General features: G+C 37.5%; 1 protein-coding gene across 1 annotated transcript; it reads right to left on the bottom strand.

Annotated features, from left to right (window-relative positions):
* Positions 1-17,450: 17,450 nt before the first annotated feature.
* LOC121479249 (keratin-associated protein 8-1) lies at positions 17,451-17,934 on the bottom strand. Its single transcript, XM_041734714.1, has one exon. It carries the CDS (start codon positions 17,932-17,934, stop codon positions 17,743-17,745), a length of 192 nt encoding a protein of 63 aa, XP_041590648.1. The 3' UTR covers positions 17,451-17,742.
* Positions 17,935-21,784: the final 3,850 nt, after the last annotated feature.

Raw genomic sequence — 21,784 nt, 5'->3', positions numbered from 1 at the left:
CCTGTGTCTCTGACTCTCTTTCTCCCTCTGATATACATAAATAAAATCTTTTAAAAAATTATTTCCTGTAAAAAGAGAACCTTGAAAGCTTTCACAGAAAGGAGGAAAGGTGTGCATACAAAGGGAAGGGAGAAATTTTCCTCAGTCCAAGGTTCTAGCTGGATTATCAATTAAATTGACATGAGACAGAATAGCAGGACAAAAAAAAAAAAAAAAAACAACTTAATTATCTGTACATAGAGGCCCAATAATGATGTTATGACCCAAAGAAGTGACCAAGGCCGGCAGTATAAGACTTTTTAAACAATGTGACAATAAATCTGTGAAGAATTGCCAGGACAAAGAAACCTTAACTTTGGGACCTTTGATTAGGAAAGAATTCTAAACAGAATTTGGACTGGGGCAGTAAATTAATAAAAAGTAACCAACATTGTTTATACAGGCTTCTCAGCTTTAAATTTCCTATATCTGGTGATAAAGATACATCTTTACCTCCTGATAGAGAGCGCATGCTTTTCACATGGGAGATTTATTTCCTGCTTCCAGAGGGACAAAGGGTCTGAAACAGCACAGGCTGTGTCTTACCTGTTATTTAAAATAATCAAGATACCAAAGTGGCACATTTTGGGATGGACCACCCTGGGGCCCTACGGTACAAAGGATGAGAGATCAGAATGCTTTAGATTATCTCAAAAGCAGCATTGAAAGCCGGAAGAAAAATGAAAGCAGTGCTTTCAGTAAAATGAGAGAAAATTATCCCTAACCTTGAAAACTAATCAATCTACAAACGAACCATCAGGGTAAAATAAAATATTTTCAGACACACAGGATCTCAGAAAGTTTACCTAAAGACTTGCTAGCTCAGAAAACTGCTGGAGGATGTACTCTGACACACCCAGAGATCTAAACGTGGATCCAGGCAATAAGTGGGGTGAAAAATGGGGGGTATGGCAGTTTGAGCTATGCCGCCAGCCCAGAGAGCAGAAGTTCAGGTCTGAGAGGCAGTAGAAGGCCAGAGTTCCTAAAAAAATATTTCTAGGAGGAAAAAGGAACCAATGGATCCTGACATGTGCAAACCTATGGTAAGGAATCTTACAGTTCTGTCCAAGAGATTGGAGGGCTTGTTTGTGGTAAACTTAGGGAATTCGTTAATTCCTAGAGAGGAAACACCGTTCTGACACCCCATGGTTTTAGGATAAACGCTGTTTAAGTAGTCAGGCTGGTGTAAATACTAGTGTGATATAACCATTTGGGAAGGCTGAGTGGGGAAAGTGTATGTATCCTGGATTAAGTATATATAAGAGAAGTAAGTGTTCAGGGCTCCTGGGTGGCTCAGTCCGTTAAGCATCTGCCTTCAGCTCAGGTCATGATCCCGGGGTCCTGGGATCAAGCCCCACATCAGGCTCCCTGCTCAGTGCAGAGTCTGCTTCTCCCTCTCCTTCTATCCCTCCACCCTGGTCTCATGCTTTCTCTCTCTCTCTCAAATCAGAAATAAATAAAATCTTAAAAGAAAAAAAAATAAGTAAATCCTATTATCTCACATAATAGGAAGCCAATAAATTATACGTAAAATTGAGAAAACGAAAACTTCAGACAGAATAAAATTACTTTGTAGATATGATTAAGTGTGAAAAAAATGTCTGAGGTGCTTGAAGACAGTTATCACTGGATAGAAGAATTAGAAAGAAGGAAGGGGTAGAATTTATTTCATTTTAATAGCCTGGCATTTGATGAGAACATGTGTCCTGAACCCTAATTATATTTCTGACCTTTGATTTGGTGTGTTGGCTCTAATTGGAGTCTAAAGGAAATCATTATAATGGGAATAGTGATTACTTAGTGATGTTGATTGAAACAGTATTGCAAGTGATGAATGTTTGAAAATACCCGAAATATATGAGATTAAATAAATCAAATATGCTGTTTTTATGTAGAGAAATATGATAGTCATTTTAAAATTATGTTTTCAAACAATTTTGAATTACATAAGAGACCATTCAAAATAATCACACCATAAAAGATTAAAAAAATTATTTTGCTTGCGGTCACAAAGGAGCTATTAGTTACTTCTGATTAATGGATAATTTTTATGTTCTTTATTTTCTGTACTGTTTTCAGTGAGCAATTACTCATTAAAAAAATAGAATATTTTTGTTTTTCTATGAAAGCAAATCACAACCCCATAGTCTTCTAATCTTTCCCTATGGGGCTCAATTTCTTTCCCTTTTATAATTTGTGATGCTCTTCTCTAGACCCTGCCTCAATTTCCTACATTCTTAATGAAATTCAGATGATAAAATAGAATCAGTATTCTAATATGGGTCTGGACAGTGCCAAATAGCAGAAGAATTAATTATCACCTCCTACATGTCCTAATTCTATTAACTCACGTTTGCATCAGGTTCTTTTTTAATTACACATTACATTGCTGATTCATTCCTGGTATGTGACTTATTTGGTTTCTGTAGTAATTTCCTGTGCCAAAATTTCTCCATCTTTCCCTGGCACTGCCTCATGCTTGTCCCTTTAGTGCCAACTTTCCTTTCTGCTTTTCACTTTCTTTGAGTCCTCTTTGAAATTGATTTCAGGAGTTTGGGAATACCACTTAATTGAGCAACGCTGAAAAGATGTGGCGAACATGTCGATTTCTTTATCTAGATTAGTGTGTCTTAAAAGGTAATTCTGACACCACCTGCTTCATGATCATTTGGTGCTGGTTAAAACCACAGGTAAATAGACTGTGCCCCCTGGACTACTGACCCAGAATCTATGGAGGCAGAACTCTGAAGTGTGCATCCTGTAACAGCTTGGCTAGAATGTATATAATGGTTGTTGTAAGGACTGGAAATCTGCGTAAAAAGGTTGGCTCAGTTCTTGGCACATAATCATACAGTAAGTGCTGGTGGGTTTTTTTCTCTTATGAGTAGACAGCCTCATCTTTATCATCATTGGGCAGGAAGCTCTGTAATTTCACATCATGGTATAAACCAGGGCTGAGGAAGGGCATGCTCATATCTGAAAAGCATGGAATCCAGGTTATTTTAAAATAATTTTGTGTATGTTACATAATTGTCAAGGTTGATAAGACACTTATGGCAACTGAGATTTTCTATCCCTATATTTTTTTCTCCTTCAATGACTAGGCCAGTCAACCTGGAAGTTCAGGTCTACCCCAAATTCTGGAAGGAATTCTGCTCTTAGGCTATTCTTAGCCAAAGACAGATTCAAGGAGTTTAGCAAACCCCATATAGGACACAACGAAAGTCTATTTCAAAGGTTATATACTATGTAATTCCATTCATACAACCTTGTCAAAAAGACAAAACTATAGTGACAGGGAACAGATCAATGGTTGTCAAGAATTAGGGAGAGAGTGTGACTAAAATCACTTCAGTATTGCAGATATTTTGAGGTGATAGAATTGTTCTGTATCCTGATTGTACTGATGAATATATAGGTTCAGGCATGTTTCAAAACACATTCACAATTTTACTATATCTTGATTAAAAAAAAAAAACTTAAAATCTAGCTTGATAGAGAATTTCCCTAAAGGCATAATAATCCTCCATTCATTTTGATGGTACAGATTATATTGTTCAAGTGTTATTTTTCTTAGAGTTTTAACTTTATATTATATTGTTTTACTACTTATACAAATGCCTTATATGAAATTTTGCTTTGATGTTGCCACATAGGCTGACATTGCAGGGGATTATAAGAAATAGAAACTCCTTATAATGGTAATTATGAAGGTATTCTTTAAGTGGTATTTAATAGTAATGATGGTAATTAAAAAAAAAAAGAAAGAAAGAAAGAAAAGATTGGTTAAGGATGCCTGGGTGGTTGAGACTCTCTTGATTTTGGCTCAAATCACAAACTCACGGTGGTGAGACTGAGCCCCACATGGGGCTCCATGCTCTGAGGGGAGTCTGCTTGAGATTCTTTCTTTCCCTCTCCCTTTGCTGCTACCCCCTGTTTTCCTTCTTTCTAAAAATAAATCTTTTTTTAAAATTAAAGAAGATTATTTAGCATTAACATCTAATTCAATGCAAGACCATGAGTGCACAATGCCTGGGATCCAGGGTGATACAAATATTATTCTGGGGACTTGGTTTGATCCCTTAACACAGTGAATTTTTCTGCCATTTGTCGTTTTTTGTCAATTTTTAAGATGTCAACTTTGGTGATTCAGGAATAAACCAAAATGTGAAATACAACTCATTATAACAAAGTTCACCTTTCTTGACCTTTTATATTTAAAGGACTTTAAAATGTATTTCTCATGTTCTTTCATGTAATCAATGAAATAAGTCAAGAATACTTAAAAGAATAACTTTTTCTGAGACTGCTGTGTGAGGCAAATACCACACTAACATCATTGGAGTTTACTGTAATTCACAATTTTGTCCTTCTATTAGTAATGTTTTAACCATTAAACTCATAAACATACTCAAGAAAATAGCCATATAAACATAAAGTGAACTGAAAGCAGAATATGATAGACATAGAAAGGATGTAAATTTCAAGATAGTTTCTGTACATTGATTCTTCTAGTTGACATTGTAAGCATTGAGGCAGAATAAAGACAACAGGAAACTGGAACCATTCTTTAAAAGCTAAGAAAACCTGGGGCGCCTGGGTGGTTCAGTTGGTTGAGCATCCAATTCTTGATTTTGGCTCAGGTCATGGTCTCAGGGTCATGAGACTGATTCTTTTTCTCTCTCTTTTCTCCCATACTCACTATTTCTCTTTCTCTCTCTCAAAAATAAAAATAAAAGTGAAAAATTTTGGAAAGGCTAAAAAAGCCTTGCTGAACAACACAACACACTGGAGATCTGGAGATTAGAGAGGTTAGGGCTAATTTTAGTCCCCAGATTTCTTACTTGAGAGTACAATATGAAAAAGAGGAGGGCTAGAAAAGTCCATGCAAAGTCACCATAGAATGTCTGCTTTTTTCTTAAATCTCAATACCCCTTTAATAGAATGCTTTGAATAACAAAGTATTGTGTTCATTGCAAAATGCAGTTGAAAGGGATCCCTGGGTGGCGCAGTGGTTTGGCGCCTGCCTTTGGCCCAGGGCGCGATCCTGGAGACCCGGGATCGAATCCCACATCGGGCTCCCGGTGCATGGAGCCTGCTTCTCCCTCTGCCTGTGTCTCTGCCTCTCTCTCTCTCTCACTGTGTGCCTATCATAAATAAATGAATAAATAAATTAAAAAAAAAAATGCAGTTGAAAAATATATCCACAAAGAATGAATCAAGTGAAAAGAACAAAATTGAAAATCATATTAATAGCCTAAGCTAAGCATATTTTTTAGAAGAAGGAATCAGTTTAAAAAAAAAAAAAAAAAGGAAACCCAAAAAAAGGAAACCAGAATTTAGTGGAAAAACTAAAAATCAAATAAAAACTCTGAGGGAATTTAAGGTACAGCATTCTATCAAGAAAAATTAAGACTTCATTTAAAGTCCAACCCACAAAATTCATGATCACTCTGCTTTGCACAATTAAATACAAAGAGAATTTGAAGTTCACATTTTATCCTCAAGAAAGCTGTCCATAAAACATTGCTTCAAGTTTGGCTCCTGAGAATGCAGATTATTAAATAGTTCACATGGTCAGAGGTTAATCAATAGAGGTCAAATATCCAATATCTCCTGTAGTCAAGTGGCTAGAAGCTTCCATATCCATATCCAAAGCTATAGCCCTCCAGGGAGTAGGTGTGTCCATAACCACAGCCAACACCTACCCCCTAACCGTAACTGCCTCAGCAGGATCCTGGGTAGATGCACCTACTGAAGAAGCCAAAGGACATTTTGTTAGGAAATGAGTATTTAGTAGCAAAAGACCATGTTTCCTGAGAATGATCCATCTGTCTAAGGTCTTTCATATACCCCCACTAGACAATGTCCTAACAAATACCTCCTTCATTCCTTGGAGTCTTCATTGGTCTTTAAAATGATTTGAGGTTAACAACTGCCTCTATTGAGTTTGCCCTTCAATGGAGAAGCTCCTGGAAAGTCATTAGTCTTTGGTAAAAGGAGATTGCCATGTAACCATAAAAAATCGGGCTTCCAAATAATCAAAAATATTATTTTTTATATAAATATTTTATTTACTTATTCATGAGAGACACAGAAAGAGGCAGACACACAGGCAGAGGGAGAAGCAGGCTCCCTAAGGGGAGCCTGATGCAGGACTTGATCCCAGGACCCTGGGATCACAATCTGAGCCAAAGGCAGAGGTTCAACCACTGAGCCACCCAGATGCTCCCTATCATAAATATTCTTACTTTATTATTTAACATTGTTTATGAGATTACAGATATTTTTTGGTCACACAAAATGGACTGCTAACACTGTCTAAAGATACTCAGAGATTCTTCTAAGAAATTTTTAATACATGATTGAGCCCATTATAGATATTTCCAAAACTAATGCAAATCTTCTGTTAATCATATCTCATGAGATCCAGAGTGTTTATTTCTCATTAAGAATCTATTCCACAGGGGTGCCTGAGTGGCTCAGTGGTTGAGCATCTGCCTTGACTCAGATCACCCCGTGTGTGATCCCAGGGTCCTGGGATCAAGTCCCAATCTAGCTCCTGTGGAGAGCTTGCTTCTCCCTCTGCCTGTGTCTCTGCCTCTTTCTCTTTCTGTCTCTCATGAATAAATAAGTAAAATCTTAAAAAAAAAAAAAAAAAAAAAAAAAAAAAGTTGGGCAGCTCGGTTTAGCGCTGCCTTTGGCCTGGGGCATGAGCCTGGAGTCCTGGGATCAAGTCCCACGTTGAGCTCCCTGCATGGAGCCTGCTTCTCCCTCTGTCTGTGTCTCCACACCTCTCTCTCTCTCTCTCTCATAAATAAATAAATAAAATCTTAAAAAATATCTATTCCACAATGTAATTCCAAATATTTTGCATTCAATGATTGCTTGATATTTATCAATTATGAGGAAATATATTTTATATTTATGAGTTTTTGAGGATGACCGCTACCTTCCTTAACTTTTTAATGAATTTTCAGTTTCTTAACTGTTTCTTCTTTTTCATGGAATTACGAACCATGTTTAGGTTCTAACTTATTGTTTCTAACCAAGATCTACCAGGCATGAGAAAGTAATGAAAAGAACGAAGTATTTCAGAGGGCCAGCCATGTGAGATAAAAGACAGATGTAGTTTCTCTCAATAATCTATCCTCAAGAAACATGACTTTGCATAACTAATTATAGGTCAGCACTCAGAATGAGAAAAATATATCAGAAATGTAATATTAGCCTTTCAACCAAAACTTAAAGATTTTGTGAACAGTCTTTCTACATCTTACATATTTTAAATTATTAAGCCAACTGGCTTTCACTTATTTAAATACTCCCAAGAATATAATCAATTATTACTGGGAAAAGTCCCATGAGATGACTGAAATAAGAAAAAAACTAGATTATAATATCAAAGTACAAATTTAATAAAAAAATAATTCTTCCAATTTTTACTTAATTCCTTAAAAAACCCCATTTTTTTAGAAAAGTGTAACAGAAGATGGTATGGAACTTGATATATATTTTAGAAAAGTTAATGAAAAGAACATATTCAGATTTTTAGTTAACCTCAAATTGCTCATGTTTAAATCTACCTTTGTAGAGGGATCCAAATCATATCAGGAATCCTATTGGAGGGGTGCCTGGGTAGCTCAGTTGGTTAAGTCTCTGCCTTCAGCTCTGGTCATGATCCCAGTGTCCTGGGATTGAGCCCCACTGAGGCAGCAGGCTCCCTGCTCCCCAAGAAGTCTGCTTCTCCCTCTCCCACTGCTCTTCCCTCTGCTTGTCCTCTCTCTCTCTTGCTCCCACTCTTTCCCTCTCAAATAAATAAATAAAATCTTAAAGAAAAAAAAAGAATCCTATTGGAACTATATTTAATATGAGGTGGAAGAACAAAGTGTTGGCTTCAAAGTTGGGAATATACCAATGTACTTCTTTATTTCCTTTAATAAAATGTATAACGTGTCCAAGGATGTATCTCAACCTTGCATGGACTTGCTTGTATTTCTTTTATCACTTACTAGAACGTGATTTGGTTAATATGTAATATAATGACAAAACCACAGTAGTAGAATTGGAAGAATTGAATTCTGTTCTGAGATCTGCTTATTGTTTGCCTGACCTTTGAGTAACACCACATTCTGTGCCTTGGTCACAAGGTTGTAAAGAAGAGATAAGTGCCTTTTCTAATTTAAGAGGTTTTGTGAAGTTCTAAAAAACCAATCTACATGAGTATACAATGAAATCATAAGGTACAACAGATATGTATATTATAATCATTGTTTTCTTTATTCCAAATCTAACTCTTTTTTTTTTTTAGATTTTATTTATTTATTCATAAGAGACAGAGGGAGAGAGAGGCAGAGACACAAGTAGAGGGAAAAGTAGGCTCCATGCAGGGAGCCCGACGTGGGACTCGATCCTGGGTTTCCAGGATCACACCCTGGACTGAAGGCGGCACTAAACCACTGCACCACCGGCGCTGCCCCAAATCTAACTCTTAAAAGTGGTTAACTAAAATTATTCTATATTAATTTGATAAACCATTGCACTTAATGTTCTAAAGCAGTATTGCACTGATGCAGCAAGCATCACAGTCTCTTAAATGGTTTATTAAAACACATATTGCTGACTCTGTAGATCTTAGAGGAAAAAAGGCAGAAGGCTTGAGAATTTCTTTCTAAAATATTCCCAGAGTTAATGTTACTGGTTCACAAACCACACTTTGAAAAACATGGTTCTAGAGATGAGATAAAATTAAATAATATGATAGAGAAATCTATGTTCATAACCACACATGTTAATACATTTAATTTCAGTGAATTTCAAATTGATCGAGAATGTGAGGTATACTTCAAAATAGACAGTCATTTTGTATTATTTGGGATCCAAAGTGAATTGGTTGGATTTTGTTACTAGACTTTGGATTTGGAAATGCAAACAAAATTAACCAGGACATCATCAAGTCCGCATTTGAATTAGCCTGGATATTAGGGCTAACACCTTCTGATAAAATATAAAAGTCAATCTTCATTTTACGGATTTAAAACATTGTTTCTTTGTACGATGTAACTAAAACGTGCCTGCCAGAAACATATTTAAACCACATGTCCTATATCAACTCAGATAAGTTTTTAAGAAGAAAACAGAAGTGCCCTCAAGATGAAGAACTACTGACAAATATGCTAGGGGAGAACATACATCAAATAAGAGTCGCAAACCTAAATGATGAACTTCTGGAAGAGTTCAAAGATGTAAAGGCTGAAGGTGATGTGTCTTGAAGTGAACCTGGTCCAGTGTATGCAAAAGCTGCATTTGGCCAAGCACCATCTTGGGACTCAAAGAAAGATAGAATCAGACTGAAAACAAAAGAACAAAGTGTCCCAGAAGTGCCAAGGTCTCAGACATGCAGATCAACCAGTACACTGCTGTTGCCCAATGTAGCCAAGTGGTCAGTAACTACTATAGCCATAATCCAGGCCATTGCCCACAGGTAAGAAAGTGCTACCATATGTATAGTCAGGACTGTGGCCCAGGGAATACCCAAAACTTCTCCAGTAGCCGTTTGAGTTGAAGTCATCAGGGAAGAGGTCACAATATATTTGCCCAAGGATAAAAATTTGATCAGGCATTAGGGCTGAGGGCTACAGCATGTAATGGGATCTTTCTTCCTATGGGACTTGTATAACCTCAGTGGAGGGCTATGATGAAGAAATGTACCTCCCTCATTCTTTAAATCAAGGGAATTAAAGTTCTCATTAATCTCCTAGATCTCATTGGGAAAACAAGAGATCCTCATTATTTTAGAAAAAAGTTTGAGCTTGACTAACTGCCAAAAAGGAATTCTTCTTTATGGGTTTTGTCCCTGTAATGAGAAGTTACGGCTGTGTCTTCAAAGTCTTGGATTAAACCAGACTCCAAATTTAAGCCTCCAATTATCAGACTTCTCAACAACAAAAAATATGCTTGCTGCAATATCAAACCATATTTTTAGTCCACAGGAATTTACTGAATGTCCTCATGCTTCATAAAACCCTATTCCAGCATTTGAGGTATAGATATTAAAGAGTTTATAGATCTAACAAACCTTTTAAACTAGAAGCAAAAGCAAGACAAATAAGCCTACAATCAAAATAAATATATACAACTAAATGCCATAATTATAAAATGTTGAGTGGTCACAGTGGGGTAGGGATTACAGTAGGAGTTTGTGTATATATAAAATGGCCCAGTAAATTAAGCCTTGAGGACCAGGAAGAGTGTAGCATACCACTCAGGTGACAAAGTAAAGTTTCTCTTGATGTTGTAAATTACAAAAACAAAATTCGAAAGCAGACAAGGAATGTGGACAGCTGAGACGGTGCTTTAAAAAATTATTTATGACACTTGCTAAAGATTGGAAAGCCTGACTTTATTCAAGGGGAACAACTATAGTTTAGTAGTATGAGTTTTAAAATAGTGAAGAGAGCTTGGGCTCAACTTCAAATATAAAGAAAAGTGGGCATTTATAGCCAAGGAACAGGGCAGGAGTCAGTGGATGGAAAATTACAAAGAGGGAGGTAAAAAGGGTAAGAAGGAAGGAGGTTGGTTTCAGGCTAAATAGATCTAGTAGGATTCTTGCTGAAGGCAGGTGAAGGTGATCAGATGTCACCTGGTAAATGGTGGAGGATGAGGAGCCTGATATAGAGGGTCATCAGATATTGATGGGGGGGTGGGGTGAGGGTTGGTCTGTGTGGCTTAACTCACTTAGCAGATTTCTTAATAAATTTGACAATGCAGAGACAAACATGGAAGACTAAAAGTCAGAGCGTAGTTGAGAAGAGAGTTCAGAGGAGCCTGGCTAGTTTGGCCAAGTTGAAAATCTTTGTCAGATAAACATGCCTCTTCTCCTTCCCTTTATTGCCTTCTCCAATGGCCTTCTATTTCTGGGCTGTGCAACTTTGAACAGCTCATTCATCTCATCATTCTTAGGCAGAACATCAAATCATTATTACATGAATTGTACTGAAAAATATACTGTATTTGATTTCTCTAAAATTCTAAGAATGAATGTCATTGACAGAGCTAGGGGAAGTGAAGTTGCTGCATGGTGTTATCACTTCATGCTTTTGGTACTCCTGACCAAATGGCATCCATAGCCCTCTCCTCCACATCAGGAGTGTTTCTGGGCTCAGAGTCCACACACTTATGAAATCTCTCTTGGATGTCACAAAAAAAAACCCTAGCCAAATAGTAACATTTTCAGACTTGAACAAATGATTTTCAAAGGACCTTATTGCATGATTAGGGATTCTTTAGTTTAATTTGAAAAAAATAACATCCTGCCTTTCCATTCATAACGTATTTATTGGAGACTCAATATGAGCTCACTGCTGTGCTTTATTTTGGGGACACAGTGATGAACAAACAGTTAAGAACCATTCATGGAGCATACAGTTCTACAGGATAAAATTGAAGTCAATTCTGGTTAGTAGGAGCGAGGCAGCAAGGCCTTAGCATCAAACACACCTGATTAGAACCCTACTCTGTCTTTCTCCAGCCTTGAGACATGAACACATCATTTGAACTTTCTAAATTTCAGCTTCCTCATGGAGCAAATAAAATCTGGAAGAAAACCAACCTCCTGAGGATATAAAGAGGAGTAATGAACTACTACAAGCTCAGGAACATACTAAATATTAGTTCTCTTTGCCTAATTATTTTGTCATTGGAACGACTGAAAATTCAGACTTAAAATGATGGCTTCATCTGGGATAAACCCACATTAGAAGGTTTTCAGTGTCATAAGAGATCAATGGGAAGAAATATATGTTTACTAAATAAACATTTAGCTCAAAAGTAGATATGCTGTTGTCGAGTACATAAGTTGGTTGGTTGGTTGGTTGGTTGGTTAGTTTTAAGTATGATTCATTTGCACCTTTGCCATCAGAAAGTCATGAGTTGAACATGTCCATTGGGCAGCAGCTATTATAGCTTGGCTAGCTCTGAGAAAGACCACCCTGTAGCTAAAGGAGAATTATGGAAAATCAAAAATCACATCCATGTGAGTATGAAGCATTTCCAGTTTCTGCTTTGCTTTTGTGTCTGAAGTTTTGGGCAAAAGAGCAAGCAAACCCTTCTTGGAAAAAGAAAAAAAGAATTTCACTTTAAAATTTTTTATCAAATGCCTGTGTCATCCATTTATTCCTCAGTGATATATGTTTGTGTTTCTTTTGTATCTTTAGGAAGTAAAGGAAAACTCTGACTTGTAAGGTATCTAACAGTCTTCCTGAGGTGTCCATTGTAGCTGAAAGCTCTATGTGGGAAGGGGTTTGGGGGCAGGGCCAGTGTGAATCTCTGAAAATGATGACTTATTTTGATTGTAAGATTTCTCTGTACTGGGAAGGTGCTTCTCTTGATCACTCTTCTTAGAATCTGTTCATAAATCTGCTTAAGAATTAGCCCTGCCTTAATATGATCTGTGAAAATAGAAGAAAATTCTGTTTTCTTAGGATTCACTAAGAAGTGAGAAATTTAAGGGGATGCCTGGGTGGCTCAGCAGTTGAGTGTCTGCCTTTAGCTCAGCATGATCCCACATTGGGCTCCCTGCATGGAGCCTGCTTCTCCCTCTGCCTGTCTCTGCCTCTCTCTTTCTCTGTATCTCTGATGAATAAATAAATAAAATCTTAAAAAAGAAGAAGAAACTTAAGCACAAAAGTATAGAACAAAAAACAAGAAAATGCAGGCAAAAGAGAAATGAAAGAAAGGGAGAATCATTTGGTCACTTCTCATATGCAAAAACAATGTTCATATGGCATAGGGTCTCCTACATATATAGACTCACTAGGACTCCACCATCTTCATTCACATTCTTGATGGTCATAACTTCATAGCCAAAATTTTCATTGGATAGTGTCATCAAATACTGTGCTCACATAAGTAATATTTGAAGAGCATTTCTTTACCAACCATTTGATAAGGGCAGATATTAGAAACCTTCAAAATAGCCTTTAGAGAATATTTGGGAAATGTTGAACAGGAAATCACATAACATATTTTCTATCAAAGGTAGCCCTGGAAAATTCTTTGGGACTTTAAACCTCTCCTGTGAACCAAATGGGTCAATATACTTAGCATTCATATATTTAGCTACAACTAATGAATCATTGCTTCTGAGTAATCAAGGAACAGAGAGCCTAATGATTAAGGCAGAGGGCTTAGGAGAGTGGACAGGAAGCCTGAAACCAGGTGGTGGGTATTAGTGAAAGACCTACGAATATATCTTTGACATATAAAATGTAAAAAGGGGGATCCCTGGGCGGCGCAGCGGTTTGGCGCCTGCCTTTGGCCCAGGGCGCAATCCTGAGACCCAGGATCGAATCCCATGTCGGGCTCCGGTGCATGGAGCCTGCTTCTCCCTCTGCTTGTGTCTCTGCCCTTCCCTCTCTCTCTGTGTGTGACTATCATAAATAAATAAATTTAAAAAAATAAATAAATAAAATGTAAAAAGGCTCAAAACAAAGAAACTTGCAGCATTCAACATCCCTCCTTTATGGAGATGGAAATAAGTCATTAAGAAATTGGTAAGCAGAGTAGAAATAACATTGCCCTCTGCTTTCAAGTGAGGCTGATGCCATGCAATTTTTTTCCGTGCAACATTTAGTCGCAGTCTCATAATTCAAGGAGTACATCAGAGTATCCTCTAGGCATGCCTTTCTTCTGGGAAAAATTACTCTGAACTATCCCAAAATTTGAAGGAAAAGATTTCTCACTTTGTCTCCCTCTCTCTTTCTCTCAAATGTTCTTCTGTAGATAAAATTCCTTTAATATTCAAATAACTGGTCTGGGTTCTACAGGTTCTATTCAGGAGGGAAATCTTAAATATACAATAGTTAGTTTTTCAGATACTTAGGAGCAATAAACAATGGGAAGGTGGGAAAGGGCAGCCCCTGTGGCCCAGCAGTTTAGCGCCACCTTCAGCCCAGGGCGTGATCCTGGAAACCCAGGATTGAGTCCCACATCAGGCTTCCTGTATGGAGCCTGCTTCTCCCTCTGCCTGTCTCTCTCTCTCTCTCTCTCTCTCTCTCTCTCTCTCCCTCTGTCTTTCATGAATAAATAAATAAATAAATAAAATCTTTAAAAAAAGAACAATATTTTTCATGTGTGACCTGAGATTAATCCAAGCCATCAAATGTGCAAACATCAGACTTCCAATCCACAAATGGCTATGAATTAAAGGAGAGTTATGAGATGTTATCAAATGGATGTTTAACATCTTTTTCATGCTTTTTAAAGAAATCTGTGAGATAACCCATATTTATGGAGTTTCTACTATGTGCAGGGCACTAAACTTGGCTCAGTTCAACGGCAAAACTCATGTACGATTAGAAACAAATATCAAGGGGGCCTGGGTGGTTCAGTCAGTTAAGTGACTAACTTAACTTTAGATTTTTGATTTCAGCTCAGGTCATGATCTCATGGAACCTGAGATCGAGTCCTGTGTTGGGCTCTAAGCTGAGCATGGAGCTTGTTTAAGATTCTCTCTCACTCACTCTCTGCCCTTCCTCTCTCTTTCTCTCTCTCTCTATTCTCTCTCTCTTCTCTCTCTCTCTCTTTCTCTCTCTCTCTCTCCTCCTCTAAAAAAAAAATAAAAAGAAACAAACAAATAGCTAACTACACCCCCTAAAGATCACAGCTAAGCCTGGATGTAGCATCAAATATTCTTCCTATTTCCTTTTCACTATATCTGTAGAATGTTACTTATTCTGTTTTCATTTTTATGGATCCTACATCAATATAGATGAAAAATATTAGTTCCCAGATTCAAAATAAATAGAAGAAACTAAAAAGGATGGGAAATGCAATTCATAATACAGGACTCTGTAATTGTTCCAAATTGGGGGCAAAGGTAATAGTTAGGGATATTTGGTTAAATACAAATTCCCAGACCCTGTGTAAGATTTTCTCATCAGAAGGGAGGTGAAAAGGAGGGACTAAGTATATGCATTTTTTTAAAACAATAAGTTGGAGAAATGAATTACAGTTGAAAATCACTGAATGATATCAAGTAATGTAGAGCATTTTCATGTTATGTAGGGAAATAGGAGTTTATAAAATGATTTTATAATCTCATGTTAAGCAGAACATGGCATCAGTATCTTCAGCCCCAGTAATTTGACTGGAAAGTGCCAAGCAAGGTGTACTTCAATGTACATCTCATACATCTGTCAATATAAAGGATTTCTTCCTTTGTCCTTAGTTTGTGATGTAAATGATTTTCGTTTTAGATAGATAAATAGATGACAAGAGTGTGTGTGTGTTTGTGTGTGTGCGCGCGCGCGCTCATGTGATGGCCTGAAACAGTGCTTCTTACTTTGTGGAACTTATGCCACCTCAGCTAGAAGCCCTGGGATACTTCCAAAAACTTTAGATTTTTGATTCAACCATGTTATTGCAATTGACAAGATTTCCTTCTTTTTTTAAGGCTGAATAATATTCCACTGTATATATACTACATTTTCTTTATCCATTCATCTCTCCATAAAGAGATATTATTTCTGTATTTAGCTACTATGAGTAATGCTGTGGTGAACATGAAAGTACAGATAGCTCTTTGAGATGATGACTTGATTTCCTATGAGTATATATGCAGAAGAAGGATTGCTGGACTATATGGTAGATCTATTTTTAATTTTTTGAGATATCTCCAAATTGTTTTCCATAGTGGTAGAGCCAATTTATATTCTCATGGTATGTGAAGGTTCTCTTTTCTCCACATCCTTACCAACAATTATCTTTTATCTTTTTGGTAATAGCCATTCTAATACATGTAAGGTGATAACTTATTATGTTTTGGTTTGTATTTCTCTAATGACCAGTGATATTGAGCACCCTTTCATATACTTGAAATAAAAATCATAGCCATATGAGGTGGTGAATAATATGTTAATTAGCTTGACTGTGGTAATCATTTCACAATGTCTACACACATCAAAACATTATGTTGCACATCTTAAATCTATGCAATTTTTATTTGTCAATTATACTTCAATTAAGTTGAGAAAAATTTAGATTTTTGGACCACATCTCAGATGTATCAAGTCAGACCTCCTAGAGGTGAAGCATAATAACTTACACTTTAGGCCAGCTCCCCAGGTGATTCTCTTGTACACACGATTTCAGAAAGACGGAGGTAAGATACCTCTCTGAGATCTCTTCAAGCACAAATTTTATATAGCTCAGTCATCATTCTAGAATGATGAAACTAGACATCTAGTTTCAATCTGACCCTGTAATTTCTCTCTTTACTTTTCCTATACTATTCTAACATGCCTGTTTGATTAAATTATAATTCTCAGCATTGATTAATATCTGGCTGCTAGAAAATTTCAAACTGGAGACTTTATTGGCTGTCACAATAGTCTACTGGGAAAGAATTTACTAAGTAAATCCTTGAACAAGATATCTTTTTGAATTTTTTAAAAAAGATATCCGTTGGATGAAATATGGTGGAGAAAATACTCTCTTCTAAAATAATCTCTCCAAATAGCCTTTACATTTTTGGCTACAAGGTGAATCAGAGACAATATAGGCATGTGCAGATATTCAATAAAAGAGCAGGGTTAAGCCCAATCCTGCTGTCATCAAGAATATTTGTGCTATACATAAAATGTTTTCAACAGGAATAATTGGTACATTTTTGACTTGGTTTATAAAAGGAATGTAGCTCTTTTCTCTAAAGGAACACAGAGAAAGGCTGATATATCTTCAGAAACACTTCTTTATGGTTACTTTTCCCCCATGTTTATGAAAAGTTACTCATATTTTAAAGAGTAAAACTTACTACCTAGTATCTACTGTACAAAGATTAAGAAGCTTTCCATCCTTGTTTCTAACCTGGAGTTTCTAAGCTGTAAAATAAACACCATAGGTTTTATGGAATAATCCCTTCCCCTAAAAGACTCTTAGACTCCTAAAATATGTCTATAGCTTTTCTATTACCTGAGGCTTCAGAATCTTTTAAAAGGGAAAATGGTATTTTATTCTACACTCTCTCCTCCCCAGGAGCAGGAACACAGTGGATTTCATTTGCACTAATATGGAAAGAACTGAAAATCCCCCCACCTCCCCATGTTGGGTTTCCTTGAGGAGGGAATCAGCAGCGAGATGAGAAACACCAAGCACTGAATGGTGTACCATTGGACCAAGGATTGGAGGTGGATGTCAGAGGTAAAAGGTTAAGACAGGCTTTTTTTCCTCCTCACAAGCAGCCCCCCCTTGCCTATTTATCACACTAGATCAAGGATTATTTGCTTTCTTACTGCTTCTAAAGCCCAGGTGAGAAAAAATAAATCCATTTCCTTCCCCATTCAATGTAACAGAAAATATGCACATGCCAAGAAAAGAAACTCTGCTCAAGTAAGAGTATTATGCTGGCTGAGACAAGTTTATTGAGAATTCAACACACATATCCACAACTTTATCAAGAGTCGTGAGCATGGTGGAAAATTCAGATGAAATACATGTTTGGGTATAAAGTTTCTGAAAATGTCTCAAAGAACATCATCCAGGGAAGGCAGGTAAGGCATCGTCTGCTTTTTCATTTCTTTCCTTCTGGACTCTGGTACTAGGTCTGAGAAGCAGCAACTGGGAGGTCAAGGAGCAAAGGAGGAACGTTGAGGGCGCCTCTTAACCTTGGGAGAGAAGATTCTATGCCTCAGCAATTTCAGCAAATCAGTAGAGATCAAATGGCCAGTATCTTCTGTAGCCGAAGGCCCCACAGCCGTTGTAGCCGTAACCGAAGCCATAGCCCACTGGGGAGTAGGTGCTGCCATAGCCACAGCCCACGCTGTACCCCAGGGGGTAGCCGAAGCTGCCCCAGTAGCATCCTGGGAAGACAGCACCGGAGAAGTTGTTGCAGTCCATGGTGTCAGGAGTGGAGGGTTCAGGTAGCAGGAGAAGGTGTCTCCTCTGTGTGATGATTCTCCAGTCTCAGAACCTTCTTTATATACCCTGCCTATGGGGTGTGGTTAAAAACACAAGGCCCTCATTTTCATTCTTGGCACCAATTTTCATTCTTGACACCACAAAAAGCTCGTTAATTTGATTTGCTCTTGCGTTAGATGTCTTTACAGCTGCTTAAGAAACCTCTCATGTCATGGAATATAGGGATGGGATCCCTTCAAAGTGTGACCCTTTACTAAAAAAGCATTGCAGTGACTTCAAAGCCCTGGGTCCTATAGACCCTAGATAGAGTTCTCTGTAAGCAGACTTTATAAAACCAAGAAATGCTCTGAGGTTGTTAGCTCTTATTCAGTCTTCTTGCTCACCGAATTTCCAGAATGCACTGGTGGAGTTCAGTAAATATGTGTTGGAATAAATTAATAAATGAAGTGATAAATACATAGTGAATCCAACTAAAACTCGAGATATTTCATAGTATTCACTTGGTTAAAGAATTCTTTTTGGTAGTGTGCAAGACAAATGCCACTGGGTTCATAGGAAAGTCTCCTTTTTATTCTTTCCCTATCTATAGCTACTCTAGTTTTTTTGGTTGTTGTTTTTTATAAGATTTTATTTATTTGAGTGAGAGAGCAGGAGCAGGAGCTGGGGGAAGGGGGAAGGGAAGAAGCAGACTCCCTGCTCAGCAGGAAGTCTGAGGCCAGTAGATCCCAGGACCCTGGGATCATAACCGGAGTAGAAGGCAGCCACTTAACTGACTAAGCCATCCAGGTGCCCCTATAGCTATTCTGTTTTAAAAACTGGTTAAAAATGTAATCTTAATTATAATCCCCACCTGAATTATATATCTACATCACATTTTGAGACCACTGTCTGAACTAATAATCTTATAATTGTAAAAAAAAAAATAATTGAGATTGTGGATTAATTTTTTTTAAAGATTTGTTTATTTTAGAGAGAGAGAGCACAAGTGAGCTGGGGGAGGGTCAGAGGGAGAAAGAGAATCCTGAGGTAGAGTTCATGCTGAGAAGGAAGCACAGAGCCCAGTGTGGAACTTGATGCAGGTCTTGATTCCAGGACCCTGAGTTCATGATCTGAGCTGAAACCAAGAGCCAGCCACTTAACCAACCGTGCCACTCAGGTGTAGAAATGAATGGTCAATGAAGGCGTTGAAATGAATGGTCAAATAAAATATGACTTTTTGGGCAGCCCAGGGGGCTCAGTGGTTTGGCGCTGCCTTCGGCCAGGGCCTGATCCTGGAGACCAGGGATCGAGTCCCACATCGGGCTCCCTGTGTGGAGCCTGCTTCTCCCTCTGCCTGTGTCTCTGCCTCTCTCTCTCTCTGTCTCTCATGAATAAAGAAATAAAATATTTTTAAAAAATATGACTTGTTGATCTGGTACACTTTTTAAAATAAATATTAAAAATAGTAACAAAGTAAAAAAAAAATGACAAATTTTATCCTGAAATGTATTTTTTTGTTGTTGGATCTAATAAAAGCAGATTATCTGACAAATGTCAAATCTTGTGAGGGGCCAGGTGGCATATAGTCAACATTTCACTCCTCATACCCCAGGAGTGGGAAGGAAAGTCATTCCTCTCTAAATAGAAATTTAGTTTCAAATAGGAGTGAAAGAAGGGACAAGATTGATCAAAACTACTTTGGGTCATGCAAGACCTAATAAACTATTCCAGATATTTACATTGAGATTGCCCTTGATAGAAAATTTACAGGTTATACACCAGAAATAGGACACATGGCAGAGAAACAGAAAGGCATGGAGCTATAATGAATCATTTTTAGAAGGCTGTGGAAATAATATGTATTACATACTGGCCCCCCCCCCAAATTTTACTGTAGATCCCAGAGATAGCTTTCGTCCCTGTCACCAGAAACTAAGACCTAAATTTCTGGGAGTATACTGAAGTCACTGGTTGAATCCAAAGGCAAGGTGAAATATCTGGAAAAACACAAAACTATGCCAGCATTCTAACCACTAATTGATTAATTACAGGAGAGGCATTTTTTAAAATACCCGGGGTTGTGCTACCATCTTTCTTCAGGAACCAAGCTCCATGACCACCTGCGGTGACTCAGGACTTAAAATTCAAACACTTCATGTGATTTACAGTGAAATAAGTTCAGGGAATTAAAATTAGCTTTGCTCCCAAAATAAAAAGGTATTCAATAGCAGATCCCTTCCCTGAAAATCACAGAATGATTTACACTATATCTCTACTGTCATCATATTGCTCTGTTCCATAAAGAAAAAAATAACCTTAGGAAAAAAAGAAAAATGAGACAAAAAAATAGCATTATACAATGGGATGGAAAAAAGATTTGCCAAAGTTCAATTACGAGGCTCTGTTGAAATGAGTTCCTCCCACATCTGCCTACACAGTCTGGTGAGATGCTAGAGCTATGCCCTGCAAGGCACAATACCCAGCTTTGTATCTCAGTAGTACTGGTGAATAAAAATTAAAATATGCTGTATTTTTAAAAACTTAGCCCCTTGGAAGTCCTGGGTGGCTCAGGCAGTTAAGCATCTGTCTTCCGCTCAGGTCATGATCCTGGGGTCCTAGGATCCAGCCCATCCTGCATTGCAGGGCTCCCTGCTCAGCAGGGAGTCTGCTTCTCCCTCTCCTTCTGCCCTTCCCCACTGCTTGTGCCCTATCTTTCCCTCTCAAATAAATAGATAAAATCTTTTTTTTAATTTTTTTAAATAAAAATAACTTAGGCCCTATTTACAGCAAACATCTTGAATTTTCTCCAGAAAGTCTATTAAAAAAAACCCTAACACAAGAAAAATTTAGGGAGACACATTATCAACAAGTCATTTAAAAACATAACTAAATTTGGGATAAATTAAAATTGCCATGATCTAAAGAGGGAGGATTTATTTGCATCCTCCACCTCTATGAAGTGAACAGGAAAATAAAATAAAAACATAACTAATAGCTAGCTTAATTCTACATTAGTTCTATGAAAGCTATCTTCTGACATAGGTATATCTAGGGAAGATCTAGGTTTTTTAAAGCATGAAGTTTATATAATGTTGAGAACCCTTTTTTAAAAAAAGAATATGGGATCCCTGGGTGGCTCAGCAGTTCGGTGCCTGCCTTTGGCTCAGGGCGCGATACTGGAGTCCTGGGATCGAGTCCTGCATCAGGCTCCCGGCAAGGAGCCTGCTTCTCCCTCTGCCTGTGTCTCTGCCCCTCTCTCTCTCTCTGTGTCTATCATAAATAAATCAATCTTTAAAAATAAAAAATAAAAAAGAATATAAAAAAATTAAGTACAAAATTAAACCTTTGTTAAATGCTAAAAGAAATCACAAAAAAATTAAACAGTGACAAAAATCATAAATATTTCAAAATTCTGAAAGTAGTTTTACTACTTAACTGCCTGTCATACTTCTATAATTTTTTCCCATAGACTAGCTTTCTGTTTTCTCTACTACCCATCCTGTGCTGAATGCAATAGTGCAAATTCATATTGACATATGACCTCTGGTCCTGCATTTTTTCATGTCAAAAACTTTGGGTGAATTAGGGGAATGGATGGTAGAGAATTCCTGGAAACCATCCCACACAAGGATGGCTCCAATTAGCCCAATGAGACATAGAAGTGACTGCCAACCACATGAGTTTATCCAAATTTTGAAGCTGGAAACTTTATAAAGTTTATAAGACAACTATTTTATTATGCGTGCTGGAATTATCTCTAAGTTCTGTACACAGTATGTTCCTTGCTCCTCTGCTACCAGAGGAGCAATTTATAGATCCAAATTAAATCTTTCTCCTAGTCAACTTCTCC

Source organism: Vulpes lagopus, chromosome 20 (assembly GCF_018345385.1).
Source record: "Vulpes lagopus strain Blue_001 chromosome 20, ASM1834538v1, whole genome shotgun sequence".
Classification (NCBI taxonomy): Eukaryota; Metazoa; Chordata; class Mammalia; order Carnivora; family Canidae; genus Vulpes; species Vulpes lagopus.
Note: the sequence above shows the minus strand (reverse complement) of the source record. Positions and strands in the feature narration are given on the sequence as shown.

What these genes read in the sequence shown, in the direction of transcription:
- LOC121479249 (XM_041734714.1), bottom strand. Translation starts at nt 17,934, where the DNA reads ATGGACTGCAACAACTTCTCCGGTGCTGTCTTCCCAGGATGCTACTGG.